Raw genomic sequence first — 18,275 nt, 5'->3', positions numbered from 1 at the left:
ATAAAAACTAAGTATTGGAACTGAATCGTAGGTGACCCTTAAGAGACAGTTTACCAGGACAGTGACTTCCTGTTCTCTGCATCACTAAATACTCTGGCCTGCAAATCAAGGAAATGCAGCAGAAAATCTGCATCTAAACAACAGAAATAAAAAGGGAGCATCTGACACCCAGTGAGAACACGATGGAGTCTCAGGTCCTCAGCACTGGTCCACCAATGGAATCAAATAAAAGACCCAGATCTTAACCCACAAACCTATGAACATCTGATTTTTAATAAAGGAGCTAAAAGCACACAATGGAAGAAAGAAAGCATCTTCAACAAATGGTGCTGGCATAACTGGATGTCAACCTGTAGAAGAATGAAAGTAGATCCGTGTCTATCACCAAGCACAAAACTCAACTCCAAATGGATTAAAGACCTCAATATCAATCTGAACACACTGAACCTGTTAGAGGAGAAAGTGGGAAGTACTCTACAACATTTGGGCACAGGAGACCGCTTCCTACGTATAGCCCCAGCAGCACAGACATGAAGGGCAACATTGAATAAATGGGACCTCCTGAAGCTGAGCAGCTTCTGTAAAGCAAAGGACACTATCACTAAGACAAAAAGGCAGCCTACTGGCCGGGCGGTGGTGGCGCACGCCTTTAATCCCAGCACTCGGGAGGCAGAGGCAGGCGGATCTCTGTGAGTTCGAGGCCAGCCTGGTCTACAAGAGCTAGTTCCAGGACAGGCTCTAAAAAAGCTGCAGAGAAACCCTGTCTCGAAAAACCAAAAAAAGAAAAAAGAAAAAAAAAAAAAAAGGCAGCCTACTGACTGGGAAAAGATCTTCACCAACCCCGCAACAGACAAAGGTCTGATCTCCAAAATATATAAGGAACTCAAGAGACTAGACTTTAAAATGCTAATGAACCCAATTAAAAAATGGGGCACAGAACTGAACAGAGAATTCTTAACAGAAGAAGTTCGAATGGCCAAAAGACACTTAAGGGCATGCTCAACCTCCTTAGCAATCAGGGAAATGCAAATCAAAACAACGTTGAGATACCATCTTACACCTGTCAGAATGGCTAAAATCCAAAACACCAATGATAGCCTTTGCTGGAGAGGATGTGGAGTAAGGGGTACACTCATCCATTGCTGGTGGGAATGCAAACTTGTGCAACCGCTTTGGAAAGCAGTGTGGAGGTTTCTCAGGAAATTTGGGATCTACCTACCCCAGGACCCAGCAATCCCACTCTTGGGAATTTACCCAAGAGATGCCCAATCATATTATAAAAGCATCTGTTCAACTATGTTTATAGCAGCATTATTTGTAATAGCCAGAACCTGGAAACAACCTATATGCCCTTCAGTGGAAGAATGGATGAAGAAAGTGTGGAATATATACATATTAGAGTACTACTCGGTGGTAAAAAACAATGACATCTTGAATTTTGCATGCAAATGGATGGAAATAGAAAACACCATCCTGAGTGAGGTAACCCAGGCCCAAAAAGATGAACATGGGATGTACTCACTCATAATTGGTTTCTAGCCATAAATAAAGGACATCGAGCCTATAATCCGTAAAAAAAATCCTAGAGAAGCTATATAAGAAGGTGAACCCAAAGAATAACATATAGTTATCCTCCTGGATACTGGAAGTAGACAAGATTGCCAGACAAAAAATGGGAACATGGGGGTGGGGTGGGATAGGGGGAGGGGAGGGATGGGGAGAGAAAAGTGTGAAGTGGAGGATGGGAAGAGCTTGGGGGAATAGGATGGTTGGGATATAGGAAGGGTGGATATGGGAACAAGGAATTATATATCTTACTTAAGGGAGCCATTCTAGGGTTGGCAGAGACTTGACTCTAGAGGGGTTCCCAGGTGTCCAGGAAGACGCCCCCAGCTAGGTCCTTGGGCAGCTGAGGAGAGGGTGCCAGAAATGTACAGATCCTATTGCCATACTCATGAATATCTTGCATATCACCATAGAACTTTCACCTGGCATTGGATGGAGAAAATGTCAGAGCCCCACATAGGAGCACCGGACTGAGATCCCAAGGTCCCGATGAGGAGCAAAAGGAGGGAGATCATGAGCAAGGAAGTCAGGACCGTGAGGAGTGCGTTTACCCATTGAGACGGTGGGACAGATCTATCGGGAGACCACCAAGTCCAGTTGGAATGGGACTGATGGAACAGGGGACCAAACCGGACTCTCTGAATGTGGCTGACGGTGGAGGAGGACTGAGAAACCAAGGACAACGGCATAGAACATGAACTCTACAGCATGGACGGGCTCACTGTGAGCCTTGTCAGTTTGGTTGCACACCTTCCTGGACTTAGGGGGAGCTGGGAGGACCTTGGACTTAACATAGTGAAGGGAACCCTGATGGCTCTTTGTCTTGGAGAGGGGTGGAGAGGGGGTATGGGTGGAAGGGAGGGGAGGGAAGGGGGAGGAGGAGGGAAGGAGATGGAAATCTTTAATAAAAAAAATGAGGGGAAAAAAAAAAGAAAATTAGGAGGCCAGATATTGTGGTCCATACCTTCAATCCCAGAACTTGGGAGGAGAGGCAGACAGAGCTACAAGCATTTGCTGATTTGATTATATTCCGTATACTAAACTCATACATTCACAAATACTTTCTTAAGCAAGGTGTGGTGGAATATAACTGCATCCTCAGAGGTTAGGAGGTTAAAGCAGATAGGTTACAAATTTGAGGCTATACAGGAAGACTCTATCTTAAAACAACAGCAACAACAACCTTCTGAATTAAGTTATGAATACCAAACCTAATTGGTTAGAAAATCTTTTAACCTGGTAACCTTTTGATATGAATTCTAAAGAGTTTCATCACTAGAAATAGAAGTGAAAGTCAAAAAGATAATAAATGGATAACTTTTATTAAAAGTTCTATACAAGTTTGATCAAAAAATTTTATCTGAATATAATGTTTAAACATTCACAAACAAGTAGATCAGATGTATAGCTGAATTCATCTTTCTGAATGAAATAAAACCTCTATATCATACTGCCCCACCACTAACCTCCACCAGGTTTGCCAAAGTCAACGGAGCTAAACACATGAAAATTCTTTGTCTTGGTGAAGGATGAAAGCCTTTAGCTACAGAAGCCAGAACAAATGCAACAAAAGGCAGAGGAAAGCAGAAGTGAGAATGAGCTACCTAATGGATACAACTCTGTATCCTAGAGACCAATATGGTTTGTCTTACTTCTTATCACTCTGCTATCTCCTTGGCAAAGATGTCTGTCTTCCCTTCTTATAGGATTCTTTTAAGAAATATAGATAGGATAATGACACAGAGAGGTCTCCTTCAATAAGGCCAGGCCTGGGGGCATCTCCCCAAAATCCCAGTTACTCAGGAGGCTGAGGCAGGAAGATTACAGGCTGACAGGCAGCCTGGGTAACTTGTTACACATAGGCTAGTGGAGGAACACTTGCTTAGCATGCTTGAGGTCCAAGGTTCAAGACCCAATATCAAAAAAGAAGATTCAATCTTCAATGAGATAAGGCAAGCAAAGCACTTGAATTCTCTAAGCATGACACCATTATATCTTTACCATCTAGTATATGTGTGAGTTAATGAAAGTTTCTACTGTGTTCAACTGTATTCTGTTTAAAGAGAGTAAACAGGACATGCTTGCTAAGACACCAGCAGTGCTGATGCTAGCGTCCCAACCTGAAAAAAAGCATTTCATTGTTGTGAAGAGGAGCCACTTGTTGGTTCCTGGCTGCTCAGCCCTAATCACACAGAAACCATATTATTGAAATCACTGCTTGGCCCATTAGCTCTAGCTTCTTATTGGCTAACTCTTACAAATCAATTTAACCCATCTCCATTAATCTGTGCCTCACTATGAGGTCGAGACATACCAGCAAAGTTTCAGCAAGTCTGTCTCTAGTGGCAGCTCCATGGCTTCTCTCTGACTCCGCCTCCTTTCTCCCAGCATTCAGTTTAGTTTTCCCTGCCTACCTCTATTCTGCCATATCAACAAGCCAAGCTAGTTTCTTTATTAACCAAAGGTATTCATAGCATACAGAGGGGAATCAACAGCATTTCATTCTATTATTGTGCAGTTGTTCTTAAACACAAAACAAGCTCTCTGCACAAAAGCAAACCCAACAGAAACGCATCTCTGCTCAAAGCAAGTATTAATTTTGTGCCAATTATTTTGAAATTTCATTTTCCTGAGACTAGAAAGGAGCGAAGAAATGCCAATGTCTCTATTTTAGGGTCAGAACAAGTCTGTTCATTAAACATATTCGATTCAATGACAAGTGGGGAAGGAGGTACCATTTTCACCTCTTTCAGGAAGCTTCCCTGACCACGACAGCCACGGTGGACACTCACCCTTTCCTAGCAGGCCATTATTCTCCCTGTATTCCTGTGGGCTATGCAATGGTGCCTCTGCTAGGCAATGACCATCTCAGAAGCACAACTCTCCTGGTCATCTGTGCAACCTCAGCATTCAATTCACTGCAGGACCACAGTAACTGTTCAATGAATTAAGAGTCATGAAAAGTGTAAGAATCTCCATGTTCTCCTTATTATCCCATCTTATAACAAACAAAAATCTGGCAGAGATGGGATAGCGAATAGCTAATATCAGAATATCTTCCCTTCCACCCAAGGAGTAGGGGAATTGGTGATTTTTTTAATGACTCATAAATGACTATACTTGGGACACATCTCAACTGACATGTGCACACATCCAAAGATCCCCCAGCTGAAAGTACAGCTTGTATGTAAGAGAACAAAAAAAAAAAAAAAAAAAAAAAACACTATAGTCTAGGCTCTGTGTTAATGTGACCTGATGGAGCTCAGACAGACTCCAATGGGAGATGAGCTGTTTTTGTCTAAGCAGGATCAATTGTTCTAACGTTTTGGCTAAATTTTGGCCAAGGCTACTTAGTGTGATGTGACGTGAGGCCCAGCCTGCAGAGACCCTCTGAAGCACTGCCATAGTTCCTCCCACCATTGTCCTAAGGATGCTGCTCCCTTAGTTTCGCCTTCCCCATTAAACAAAGGCTAAGTATATACCCAAGTGCATAAAAGAAACAGCACTGTGTGTACATTAGAGGAGTTACACGCCGCAACTTTAACTGCAGATGCAGGGCTGTATGGTTTGCTCTTTTACTGAAGTTTCCACTCATTCGTCACCTTTGAACCTTGTATGACAGTCAAGGTATCTGGAATGGAAGGTGGGCCATCCCAGCACTCATGAAGCAGAGGCAAGAGGATCACTACAAGTTCAAGGTCAGCCAAGACTATTGGTAAGGTTCTGTCTCAAAGAAAAAGGGTGGGAATGGCCTCAACCCTGGAACAAAGGAAGTCTTGAACTAGCCATCTATCTGCAAAACTCAGGTCCAACAGTTTTGTTCCTACTATTCTTCCCTTCTTCCTCTTTCAGTTAAACGGAGTGTGAACCGATGGATTAGTAAATGTTCCTAGGTCCTAGCTGAGGTGAAGCATGCCTTTAATCCCAGCACTCCAGAGGCAGAGGCAGAGGCAGGCAGATCTCTGTAAATTCAAAGCCAGCCTGGTCTACAAAGTAAGTTCCAGGATAGGCTCCAAAGCTACACAGAGAGACCCTGCCTCAAAAAACAAACAATAAACAAAAAAAGCTATCACATTCCTTCCTAAGGAGAACTAGCTGAGACTCCTTAGTTGAGTGTGGAGATACACATCTGTAATGTCAGCACTCAGGATATAGAGGCAGGAGGATTACAGAGTCAAGGCAACCTTAGGAAGGATGGAGAAACTGTCTCAGACCAGAAGTCAGGACCAACACCAAGGTCAGACTCAATGTGTAAGAAGTCACACTAGTCATACAAGTGGTCTATCTCAAGGGCTGGGTTAAGTCAAATCAGATATTGGTAGGTTACTTCCACAATCTGTGTTACCAGTGCACTAGCGTATCCTGCAGGTAGGACACCATGGTAGATCAAAGATTTTGTGCCTGGGTTGGTGTTTACGCTTCTCAATAAGAGGGGGAAGAAGTCACGCTGTAGAGGAAAAAAAAATTAACAAAGACGACAAGAACATAGCTGTGGAGACGCAGAGAGCATCACACAAAGTACAAAGGGTGATGAGTTGGGAAAGGCAACCTTTGCCATGCTGTGCACAGTGCCCATCCAGTATACAACAGTGGGTGTAAACAGGGTCCACACAGGAGGACAAAAGAAAGTCTGAACAACAGTGTCCTAATGTGATCTAGACTTTTTACCTGTTTATGACGCTAACTGACAAGTATCTTATTAAGAAAAGATGTATTTATCTGCAGCTGCTTCTTCAACCACATGCAGCAGCTGAAGTCACTGAAGTCTCACTTTGCATATTGAGTACTTTGAGTGTTATTTTCCCGTTAGCTATGCCCCATCTGTTTCTTTTTCCTCATACAGAAGTGACTATTACATTCACTCAAATAAAAGGCTAAAGACAAAAGAAAAATTCCAATGCTAGGTTCACATTTAATTTGAGAGAAATAACAGTCTCCCAAGCATCTTAGTTTGTTCCACACTGAAGAAAAAAAATACATAATCGAAGCAGGTTGTTTACACATCAATTTTCATTCTGAGTCAGATAAAGTGGCATCGTTCCTTTATAGCTTCTCATTTATTTCCCGAGTTTCTATTTTTCGTAGATAACCTAGGAAACTCAGGTGGAGAGTTAGTGCTATATACGAGCATGTTAAACACTGTCAGTGTCTCTAATAACCACCTTGGAGAATAGCAGAGCATCTTAAAAGCATAATTCTTCAGGAAATATTTATTCTGTTGCAATGTAAAGGCAAGGACAATTTTCATTTTTGTTCAAAATTATGCAGCTTTGGACTTCATATACCACCATCTTCCTAGAAACTACCAACCAGCAATATATGTGAGTAATAGTTCGTTCAATATCAAATCATCTGAGAAAGTAAATAAGAGTTTAACACTTAGCTATTATCACAAAAGCACTGAGAAATCTTATTTCTTATTTTGCATTGGTGTTGTTAATAGCTATTATATTCCTCTAGTGAATGCTCAAAACATTGGTTTGGCTCAGTCTAAAAAAGAAGAAAAAGGAAAGGAACTTAGCCAGCCCCTCATTGATGTGAGGCATGCACACACTTTTCTTATTCCTTAATCTCACCATCCTTCAAGTACATATTATCACTCTCAATTTTATACCCAAGTAAACCGTGTGTGGAAATAACCAGCAAAGTAGAGGGAGATGAGCACCCTGACTATGTGGCCCATTATCACATTCAGCCTCAAATCAAAGAGGTAAATACTCTCGCGTCGGTCTAAAAACCAGACCAAGGAGGTCAGGATGCTTGCCTATAAGCCTGGTGATCTATGTTTGGCCCCCAGAGCACAAACGGTGAAAGGAGAGCCCATTCCTATAAGTTGTCCTCCATCCACCACATACGTGCCACGGTGCATGCACACATGTACACACACACACACACACACACACACACACACAAATAAATAAATGCAGAATGAAGGATGAAGAGGAGAAAAAGAAAGAATTTAAGTCTAAATAACTGGGCCAGCTGTGGTGGAGCACACCTTTAGTCCCAGCATTTGGGAGGCAGAGGAAGGAAAATATTTTTGCGTTCAAGGCCAATCTGGTCTACAGGGAGCCCTAGGCTGGCAGGGGTTGAACTGTGAGACATTATCTCCCTGCTGGGATCATAAGAAAACATATTCAACAAAATTATAGAAGAAAACTTCCCCAACCTAAAGAAGGAGGTTCCTATGAAGGTACAAGAAGCCTACAGAACACCAAATAGACTGGATCAAAAGAAAGCATCCCCACGCCATATAATAATCAAAACACAAAACATACAGAATAAAGAACAGATATTAAGAGCTGCAAAGGAAAAAGGTCAAATAACATATAAAGGGAAACCTATCAGAATTACACCTGATTTCTCAATGGAAACCATGAAAGCCAGAAGAGCTTGGATAGATGTGCTACAGACACTAAGGGAACATGGATGCAAGCCTAGACTACTATACCCAGCAAAGCTTGCATTCACCATTGATGGAGAAAACAAGATATTCCAGGACAAAAACAGATTTAAACAATACGCAGCCACAAATCCAGCCTTGCAGAAAGTAATAGAAGGAAAATCACAAACCAAGGAGTCCAACAACGCCCACAATAACGCAGGCATCTAGCGACCCTTCACCAGCACAACTAGAAGAAGGGAAACACACAAACTCTACTACTAAAAATGACTGAAGTTAACAACCACTGGTCATTAATATCACTTAATATCAATGGACTCAATTCACCTATAAAAAGGCACAGGCTAAGAGACTGGATACGAAAACAGAATCCAACATTTTGCTGTTTACAAGAAACACACCTCAACCACAAAGACAGACACCTACTCAGAGTAAAGGGTTGGGAAAAGGTTTATCAAGCAAATGGCCCTAAGAAACAAGCAGGTGTGGCCATACTAATTTCCAACAAAGTTGACTTCAAACTAAAATCAATCAGAAGAGATGGAAAGGGACACTTTATACTCATAACAGGAAAAATCCATCAGAATGAAGTCTCAATCCTGAATATCTATGCCCCTAATATAAAAGCTCCCACTTATGTAAAAGAAACACTTCTAGAACTCAAGACAGCCATCAAACCACACACACTAATAGTTGGAGACTTCAACACTCCTCTCTCACCAATGGACAGGTCAATCAGACAGAAACCTAACAGAGAATTGAAAGACTTAATGGAGGTAATGAACCAAATGGACTTAACAGACATCTATAGAACATTCCACCCAAATAGGAAAGAATATACCTTCTTCTCTGCGGCTCATGGAACCTTTTCGAAAATTGACCATATACTTGGTAACAAAGCAAACTTCCACATTTACAAAAAAATATTAGTAACCACCTGTGTCTTATAGGATCACCATGGATTAAAATTAGAAATCAACAACAATGCTACCCCCAGAAAGCCCACAAACTCATGGAAACTAAACAGTCATCTACTGACCCACACCTGGGTCAAGGAAGAAATAAAGAAAGAAATTAAAGTCTTTCTTGAATTTAATGAAAACAAACACACAACATACTCAAACCTATGGGACACAATGAAAGCAGTGCTAGGAGGAAAGTTCATAGCACTAAGTGCCCACTTAAAGAAAACGGAGAAAGCACTCATTGGTGACTTAACAGCACACCTGAAAGCTCTGGAAAAAAAAAAGCAGACTCACCTAGGAGAAGTAGAAGACTGGAAATAATCAAACTGAGGGCAGAAATCAACAAAATAGAAACACAGAAAACAATCCAAAGAATCAATGAAACAAGAAGCTGGTTCTTGGAGAAAATCAACAAGATTGACAAACCCTTAGCCAAACTAATCAAACGGCAGAGGGAGAACACGCAAATTATTAAGATCAGAAATGAAAAGGGGGACATAACCACAGACACAGAGGAAATTCAGAGAATCATTAGATCTAACTACAAAAGCCTGTATGCCACAAAATTGGAAAATGTAAAAGAAATGGACAGTTTTTTAGATAAATACCATATACCAAAGTTAAACCAGGACCAGGTAAATGCTCTAAATCGTCCTGTTAGTCGTGAAGAATTAGAAACTGTTATCAGAAACCTCCCTACCAAAAAGAGCCCAGGACCAGATGGTTTCAATGCGGAATTCTACCAGAACTTCCAAGAAGACCTAATACCTATACTCCTTAAGATATTTCATAATATAGAAACACAAGAGTCACTGCCAAATTCCTTCTATGAAGCTACAGTTACCCTGATACCTAAACCACACAAAGACTCAACCAAGAAAGAGAATTACAGGCCAATCTCACTCATGAACATTGACGCAAAAATTCTCAATAAAATACTAGCAAACCGAATCCAAGAACACATTAGAAAAATTATCCATTACGATCAAGTAGGCTTCATCCCAGAGATGCAGGGCTGGTTCAACATACGAAAATCTATCAATGTAATCCATCATATAAATAAACTGAAGGAAAAAAACCATATGGTCATCTCATTAGATGCTGAAAAAGCATTTGACAAAATTCAGCACCCTTTTATGATAAAAGTTTTGGAGAGATTAGGGATACAAGGGTCATTCCTAAATATAATAAAAGCTATTTACAGCAAGCCGACAGCTAACATCAAATTAAACGGAGAGAAACTCAAGGCTATCCCACTAAATTCAGGAACACGACAAGGCTGTCCACTCTCTCCTTATCTCTTCAATATAGTGCTTGAAGTTCTAGCAATAGCAATAAGACAACATAAGGGAATCAAGGGGATTCAATCTGGAAAGGAAGAAGTTAAACTTTCATTATTTGCAGATGATATGATAGTATACATAAGCGACCCCAAAAACTCCACCAAAGAACTCCTACAGCTGATAAACTCCTTCAGTAACGTGGCAGGTTACAAGATCAACTCCAAAAAATCAGTCGCCCTCCTATTCACAAAGGATAAGGAAGCAGAGAGGGAAATCAGAGAAGTATCACCTTTCACAATAGCCACAAATAGCATAAGATATCTGGGAGTATCTCTAACCAAGGAAGTGAAGGATTTATTTGACAAGAACTTTAAGTCTTTGAAGAAAGAAATTGAAGAGGATACCAGAAAATGGAAGGATCTCCCCTGCTCGTGGATTGGGAGGATCAACATAGTAAAAATGGCAATTCTACCAAAAGCAATCTATAGATTCAATGCAATCCCAATCAAGGTCCCATTAAAATTCTTCACAGAGATTGAGAGGACAATAATCAACTTTATATGGAAAAACAAGAAACCCAGGATAGCCAAAAAAATCTTATACAATAAAGGTACTTCTGGAGGCATTACCATCCCTGACTTCAAATTCTATTACAAAGCTACAGTATTGAAAACAGCTTGGTATTGGCATAAAAACAGAGAAGTTGACCAATGGAATCATATAGAAGACCCGGATCTTAAACCACAAACCTACGAACACCTGATTTTTGATAAAGGAGCCATAAGTACACAATGGAAGAAAGAGGGCATCTTCAACAAATGGTGCTGGCATAACTGGATGTCAACCTGTAGAAGAATGAAAGTAGATCCATATCTATCACCATGCACAAAACTCAAGTCCAAATGGATTAAAGACCTCAATATTAATCTGAACACATTGAGCTTGATAGAGGAGAAAGTGGGAAGTACTCTACAACAAATGGGCACAGGGAACCGTTTCCTGCGCATATCCCCAGCTGCACAGACATTAAGGGCAACATTGAATAAATGGGACCTCCTGAAGTTGAGCAGCTTCTGTAAAGCAAAGGACATTGTCACTAAGACACAAAGGCAGCCTACTGACTGGGAAAAGATCTTCACCAACCCTGCAACTGACAAAGGTCTGATCTCTAAAATATATAACGAACTCAAGAGACTAGATGGTAAAATGCCAATTAACCCAATTAAAAAATGGGGCGCTGAACTGAACAGAGAATTCTCAACAGAAGAAGTTCGAATGGCCAAAAGACACTTAAGGTCATGCTCAACCTCCCTAGCTATCAGGGAAATGCAAATCAAAACAACTTTGAGATATCATCTTACACCTGTCAGATTGGCTAAAATCCAAAACACCAATAATAACCTCTGCTGGAGAGGTTGTGGGGTAAGGGGTACACTCATCCATTGCTGGTGGGAATGCACACTTGTGCAACCACTTTGGAAAGCAGTGTGGCGGTTTCTCAGGAAATTCGGGATCAACCTTCCCCAGGACCCAGCAATTCCACTATTGGGAATCTACCCAAGAGATGCCCAATCATACAACAAAAGCATATGCTCATCTATGTTCATAGCAGCATTATTTGTAATAGCCAGATCCTGGAAACAACCTAGATGCCCTTCAGTGGAAGAATGGATGAAGAAACTGTGGAATATATACATGCTAGAATACTACTCAGCGGTAAAAAACAATGACATCTTGAATTTTGCAGGCAAATGGATGGAAATAGAAAACACTATTCTGAGTGAGGTAACCCAGACCCAAAAAGATGAACATGGGATGTACTCACTCATAATCGGTTTCTAGCCATAATTAAAGGACATCGAGCCTATAAATTTGGGATCCTTGAGAAGATAATAAGAAGGTGAACTCCCAAAAAAAAGATATAGTAATCCTCCTGGATATTGGAAGTAGACACGATCGCCAGGCAAAATTGGGAACTTGAGGGTTGGGTGAGACTGGGCCAAGGGAAGATGGGGAGAGAAAAGTGTGAAGGGGAGAACGGGGGGGGGGAGCTCGGAGGAATGGGATGCTTGGGATACAAGAAGGGTGGATATGGGAGCAGGGAAGCATATATCTTAATTTAGGGAGCCACCTGAGGGTTGTCAAGAGACTTGACCCTAGAGGGGTTCCCAGGTTTCCAGGGAGACGCCCCCAGTTAGTTCCTTGGGCAGCTGAGGAGAGGGAGCCTGAAAAGGCCAGTTCCTATAGCCATACTGATGAATTTCTTGCATATCACCATAGAACCTCCACCTGACGATAGATGAAGAAAATGACAGAGCCCCACATTGGAGCACCGGACTGAGCTCCCAAGGTCCTGATGAGGAGCAGAAGGAGGGAGAACATGAGAAAGAAAGTCAGGACCGTGAGGGAACCTCCAGCTGGCGACAGATGGGGAAGGTGACTGAGCTCCACATTGGAGCACTGGACTGAGCTCCCAAGGTCCTGATGAGGAGCAGAAGGAGCGAGAACATGAGGGAGAAAGTCAGGAACGTGAAGGGTGCGTTCACTCATGGAGACGGTGGGACAGACCTAAAGGGAGATCACCAACTCCAGTTGGAATGGGACTGATGGATCATGCGACCAAACCCGTCTCTCTGAATGTGGCCAACAGCGGGGGCTGACTGACAAGCAAAGGACATTGGCGCTGGGCTCTGATTCTTCTGCATGGACGGGCTCTGTGGGAGCCTTCTCAGCTTGGTCGATCACCTTCCTGGACCTGGGGGGAGTTGGGAGGACCTTGGACTTAGCATAGAGTGGGGAACCCTGATGGCTCCTTGGCCTTGAGAGGGAGGGAGGGGAGGTATGGGTGGAGGGAAGGGGAGGGAAGGGGAAGAAGGAGGGGAGGGAAGGGGGAGGAGGAGCGGAGGGAGGGGGGAGGAGGAGGGAAGGAGATGGAAATTTTTAAATATAAAAAAAATAAACCATGAGGAAAAAAAAAAAAAGAAAATCTCAAAAAAAAAAAAAAAAAGCAGAATTTCTTAATGGTAAAAGTAATCTGCCAGGCTTCAGGATGGAATCATATAAAACCAAGAGTAAGTTCTCATACTGATGAATGGAAATAGGCTATAGCTGAAAGCAACCCAAGCTAGCCAATTCCAGTGAGTGCTCCATCTGCATCTTAGGAGGAAATGTCAGTACCTCACAGAAGATTAATCTCTTCATTTATATTTCAATCCTCTTTCCTGATTTAAAAAAAAACTAGAATTTTTTTAAATATACTTTTTCCTGCTTATTGAAATGTTGAGAGTTTCTGTCCATGTGATGGAAATAATTAAAAAATTGAAGACAATCCCAAAATGGAAAGGTAGTAGTCCAAGAAGTTTCATCTCTGTTTATATTCAAGTACTTCTGAGTTATACTGACAGTCCTGGGTGTACATCAAAGAGACTGAAAGGCAATGCACTGATCCATTCTGTACACAGTAGATGTTCTCTCACAATCTGTGGGCTGCATTTATGAAGTTTAGTTCATATGAAAAGAAAGCGTGCAGCAACATGCCGGATTAGGACACCTGAAGATGTTTAGTGTGTGTGTGTTGTGGGGGAGGATGTATGAGCAGAGGACAGAGGACAATGTGAGGGAGTCGGTTCTCTACTTCTAACAAGTGAGTGCTAGGGTCCTCAGCTCACCAGGCTTGAATGTACCTGTAGTCAACGAGCTGATTCTCAGCCTATTCTTCCTTCTTTAAAGCTTGGTTAGACACTATAAACTGCTTCGTGAGAACCATCCACGTACTAAAATCTTCATATACCAAACTACATTTATTCTCTAAATCAGATATAAATCTATTTTAGTGCGAGAAAATTAGGATCTCATTCAATCAATCTCTTATCATTATAAACTGTATTTCAGACACAATAGCTATGCATTGCCCATTTTAACAAATGTTCAAGTTGACAAGCTTTCCACAACTAGACAGCAAAATGTTCTGTTTCCCAAAGAGATACAATGAAATGAATCATTAAGAAAGTTATCTCCAAATTACAGGTTTTATAAACTGTATCTAAGAACCTGCCATATCAAGTTAAAACAACCTTCTAATTTTATTGATATTCACTTTCAATTTTAAACATGCTGACCCACACAAACCATTCCCTAGACTGCTGTCGTCAAGCCAACAAAGAGGGAATACATAGAGGCACTATTAAATCTATTAGAGCTGGGGGCAAATCACATCTCTGCTGATTCTTAGCTCGACAATGTTGGCCACATTTTTAACCTTATCTTGTCGTTTCCTTGCCAATAAAGTAAAAAATGCTACACTCAATACTGACATGCTTTGGCCACAGACTAAATACGAAAGATAGGAGAGGCATGACAGAGGACAAGGACAATAAGAAAATCTGGGGCAGTTGAGAGGTAACATACTCCGTTTGGTCCAGGAAAGTTACAAACATAGCTAATCTGATCCACAGATGGCCAGGACTAAGGGTTCAAACACCCAGTCTGTTCAGAAAGAAACAAATGGTAGGATAGGGATTCATTAGAAAGCAGGTACACCTAATATCAAGGAACATTTTTAAAAGCTTTCGTAATACGTCATTTTATTTCAAAATATCCACTGTAGCTAAAATGTAAAATACCACCCACAGGCTCATATTCTAAGCCCCCAATTGATGGGGCTATTTTGGAAAGGTGTGCTTCTTAAGGAGGCAGAGGCTCAGAAGAGGAAGGAGACCTCTTGAGGTTTTATAGCCAGACCTCACTTCCCACCTGCTCTCTGCATAATGTCCTGTGAAAATTAAACTCCTTCCCCATAAGCCACCTGCTGCCATGCCTCCCACCACAGCAGACTGTATTCTTTCAAACTGTGAGCCAAAATAAACACTGGTTCTCTTCAGTTGCTTCTGGTCAGGTATCTGGTCACAGCACTAAGAAAGGTAAGCTAACACAGCATCTGATCTAAGGAAAGTAAATAGAACTTTCAATCATTTACAAACATTATACATTAAAATATGAATTCTATCATAAGAGTGACACAACACTACTTACAGACATCTGATCTGTGCACAAATTTGCATTATGACTGGACTTTGATGTAATGTCTCCTGAAATTAGATGTCCCTGATGGTGATGACAAAATACAAACTTATAAAATATTTTCTACATGTCAGTATATTAGTATTCATATAATTTCTTTTCATAATATATGTATATATGGGAGATCCCAGCACAATCAAGAAAACACATAATCCAGCAAATATATAATTGAGCTTACCCTCAAATATATTTGGTGAAACTGTGTCTGTGGTTCCCTGTCAGCCTTGTAGTGGCAAGAACCCGAACACCATGGCGTTCCACCAGATTCTTTGGCTTGGCTCTCTACAGGCAGTCACAGTAACAGTGACTCCTACACTTCCTTTCTTCTTACTATCAGCTTGTTTTCCTGTAAACATTCTAGAACTGGTAGCATCTCTTTTTACAAAGTCATCAGCTTCCTCTCAGATCAACAAAACTTAACATGAGGAACTGAACGAGACCTTGCTTCGAAGACAGCTCCTCACTGAGTGACTCCTGGCTCAGTCACGGGGTGAGCTGCTGACACCCTTCTCCCTCTGTTATGTGGGCTTTAGGGAACTGAACTCAGGTCCTAAGGTAAATACCCTACAGACTGAGCTGTCTCCCCAGCCCCAAATGAGCTTTTGATTAGTTCTCTGAATTCTCATTTTGCGACAAGCAGGACCACTGAAGACAAAACAGGTGCTCACAGAGAAAGAGTGCTCATGTGCACAGCAGTGCTGTGCTCATTGTCATCGTCGTGTCTGGTTTTCTTAACTCCTTTCCCACTCTCAGTTCCTTCATCCACGATGAATTTCTTGAAAACCCTCAAAAATAAAGTTCAATTTTTTTATAAGTTTATTTTCATTATTTAATTTTTATTTTCTATTAAAGTCACTCTATTGTCTATTTTCTCCCTTCTTGTAAACGTAAATACACAACACATAGTCAATTTCCCAAGAGCAAAAATTATCATAAAAGCATAGTTTAGAATCTCTGACTGCTGAAATGATGGCCAAATAAGCTTTTTCTAAAAGATAAACATGACAGTAGGAGGCTAGGTGGCTCACTAGGTTCCTAACTCCAGGAAGACCTGAAAGGCACGCTGTCACTCAGGTATGCTGTGTCTAAGCTGGTTAGAGACACGGAAGCCATCAGTGGCTTCCAGCATGACCTCAACACTAGTACACAGGCCTGCATTGAAGAAATAAAGGGAAGATGGAAAGCAAAAACTACCTTGACTTTACTACAATTTTTGTTTCTAGTTTTTCAATCCCTAAAACAAAAATCATCCTCTCCTGGAAAAATACTCATCCCTTATCCAGTCTGTTCCCAAGGTCACTGAGGGGGTAGGGACCTCCTCCAGGCCTAGCAGGAAAAAAACTGTTCCCAAAGGTTACTGGCACATGCAACTCCCCGCAGTGTCCAGAACCACACTGTCCTACATAATTATCACAGTGTCTGAGCCTCTGACATGAGACTCATATGAAATGGAATATGCTATACTGTAACTAGAAATAAGATTTGTGACAATTACGATCCTATGGATATGTCAGATACTAGAATACTCATCTACCATGATATACAAGGCCCTGTGTTTGAGTCCTAGACCATGTGAGCCAGGCACAATGAAGCTTGCCTATAATCTTACCAGACTGGAGGCAGAGACAGGCAAGGAGTTCAAGGTCATCCTCAGCAATAGGATTATTTTAAGGCCAGCCTGGGCTACATAAAACCTTATCTTAGAAAACAAAAAGAGAGAAGAAAAAAAGAAGAGAAAGGAAAGGAAAAGAAAATCCTAATATTCATTAATATTAAGTCTTATGATAAAATACTGCTAGCTGGATATATTAAATATAATGTATTATTAAAGGGAATTTTACCTATCACCTTTTTTTTCTTTTTAAAGACAATTAGAAATTTTAAATATTCTATGTAGCTCCCATTTTATTAATACTGGATATTATAACCTGAATGACAATCAGAGACTCTTTATGCCACCACACAGAATCGTCAATGTGGACCTGATTCTTCTCCATCCACAGCTAGAGACATGGATGAGACTTTCTGTCCCTATAATGAATGAGGCCCTGGAGACAACAGTGATGGCAGGGAAGCACAGCTTTGCTCTACAACTGAGGAACCAGAGGCACAGAAAGGAGAAGGACCTCCTAAGCAGTCAGAACTGGTAACGGGAGGGCAAAATAGTTGGGCTTTAAAACTGTGCCCTTAGCTAGGCTCTGCCAGAACTTCTGTGATGTCAGCACTGGCTCTCAGGAGGAGGATCACAAGTTCAAGAGAATGACAGACCAAACGGAAACTACAGACTGCCTCCCCTTGTTCTCCAATCACTCACCCCAGCTTTTAAGAGGCTTCTAGATGGATGTCACTCTCATGCCTCATCTGAGCCCTATTTCTTCCCACCTCTAAGCCACAATTGATAGAAGAGGGTGCAAAGGAAAACTTAAGAGAAATTCCCACAACATGACCCCCATGTCCTGGTATCTAAAGAGAAAGAATCAAGTTTTCCTGTTCAAGTGTTCTTCTGCTTTAGCAATTCACTGTTCCCACCCTGACAGTGCAACCTGGGGCAAAGGCACAGAACTGGGAAGCCCCATCCTGAGCTCTCACTGATGGCATGTAACCTGTAGCAAAGGCACAGACGTGGAAAACCCTGTCCTGAGCTCTCACTGATGGCGTGTAACCTGTAGCAAAGGCACAGACATGGGAAGCCCCATCCTAGCTTTCACTGATGGCCAACACTCATCCACTGGACCAGCTTACTCAGTCTCTTCGCTGCCTCCAGAGCCTCATTAGCAGTGCTGGCGACAAAGAACCTCTGGACTCTCACTCCATGCTCGGACATGAGCTTCTTGCTCTGGTATTCCTGCAGGTTCAGCCATCTTCTGGAGGTTAAGTGACCAGCCTAGGGAGAAGCAGAAGGATATTTAATAAGAACAGGAAAAAGAACACTTGGTCTAGGTAGCCAGTCTTACAGGTACTATCAACCAGAACTGAGCA

General features: G+C 41.6%; 1 protein-coding gene across 1 annotated transcript in view; it reads right to left on the bottom strand.

The window, feature by feature from the left end:
* Suclg2 (succinate-CoA ligase GDP-forming subunit beta) overlaps positions 1-18,275 on the bottom strand; it is a 274,301-nt gene that overhangs the window by 190,221 nt on the left and 65,805 nt on the right. Inside the window, exon 2 of the mRNA XM_038318482.1 lies at positions 18,039-18,180. Within this exon, the coding sequence (XP_038174410.1) occupies positions 18,039-18,180 (142 nt within the window). The remainder of the gene's footprint in view (positions 1-18,038; positions 18,181-18,275) is intronic.

This window comes from Arvicola amphibius, chromosome 2 (genome assembly GCF_903992535.2).
Source record: "Arvicola amphibius chromosome 2, mArvAmp1.2, whole genome shotgun sequence".
NCBI classification, from domain to species: Eukaryota; Metazoa; Chordata; class Mammalia; order Rodentia; family Cricetidae; genus Arvicola; species Arvicola amphibius.
Note: the sequence above shows the minus strand (reverse complement) of the source record. Positions and strands in the feature narration are given on the sequence as shown.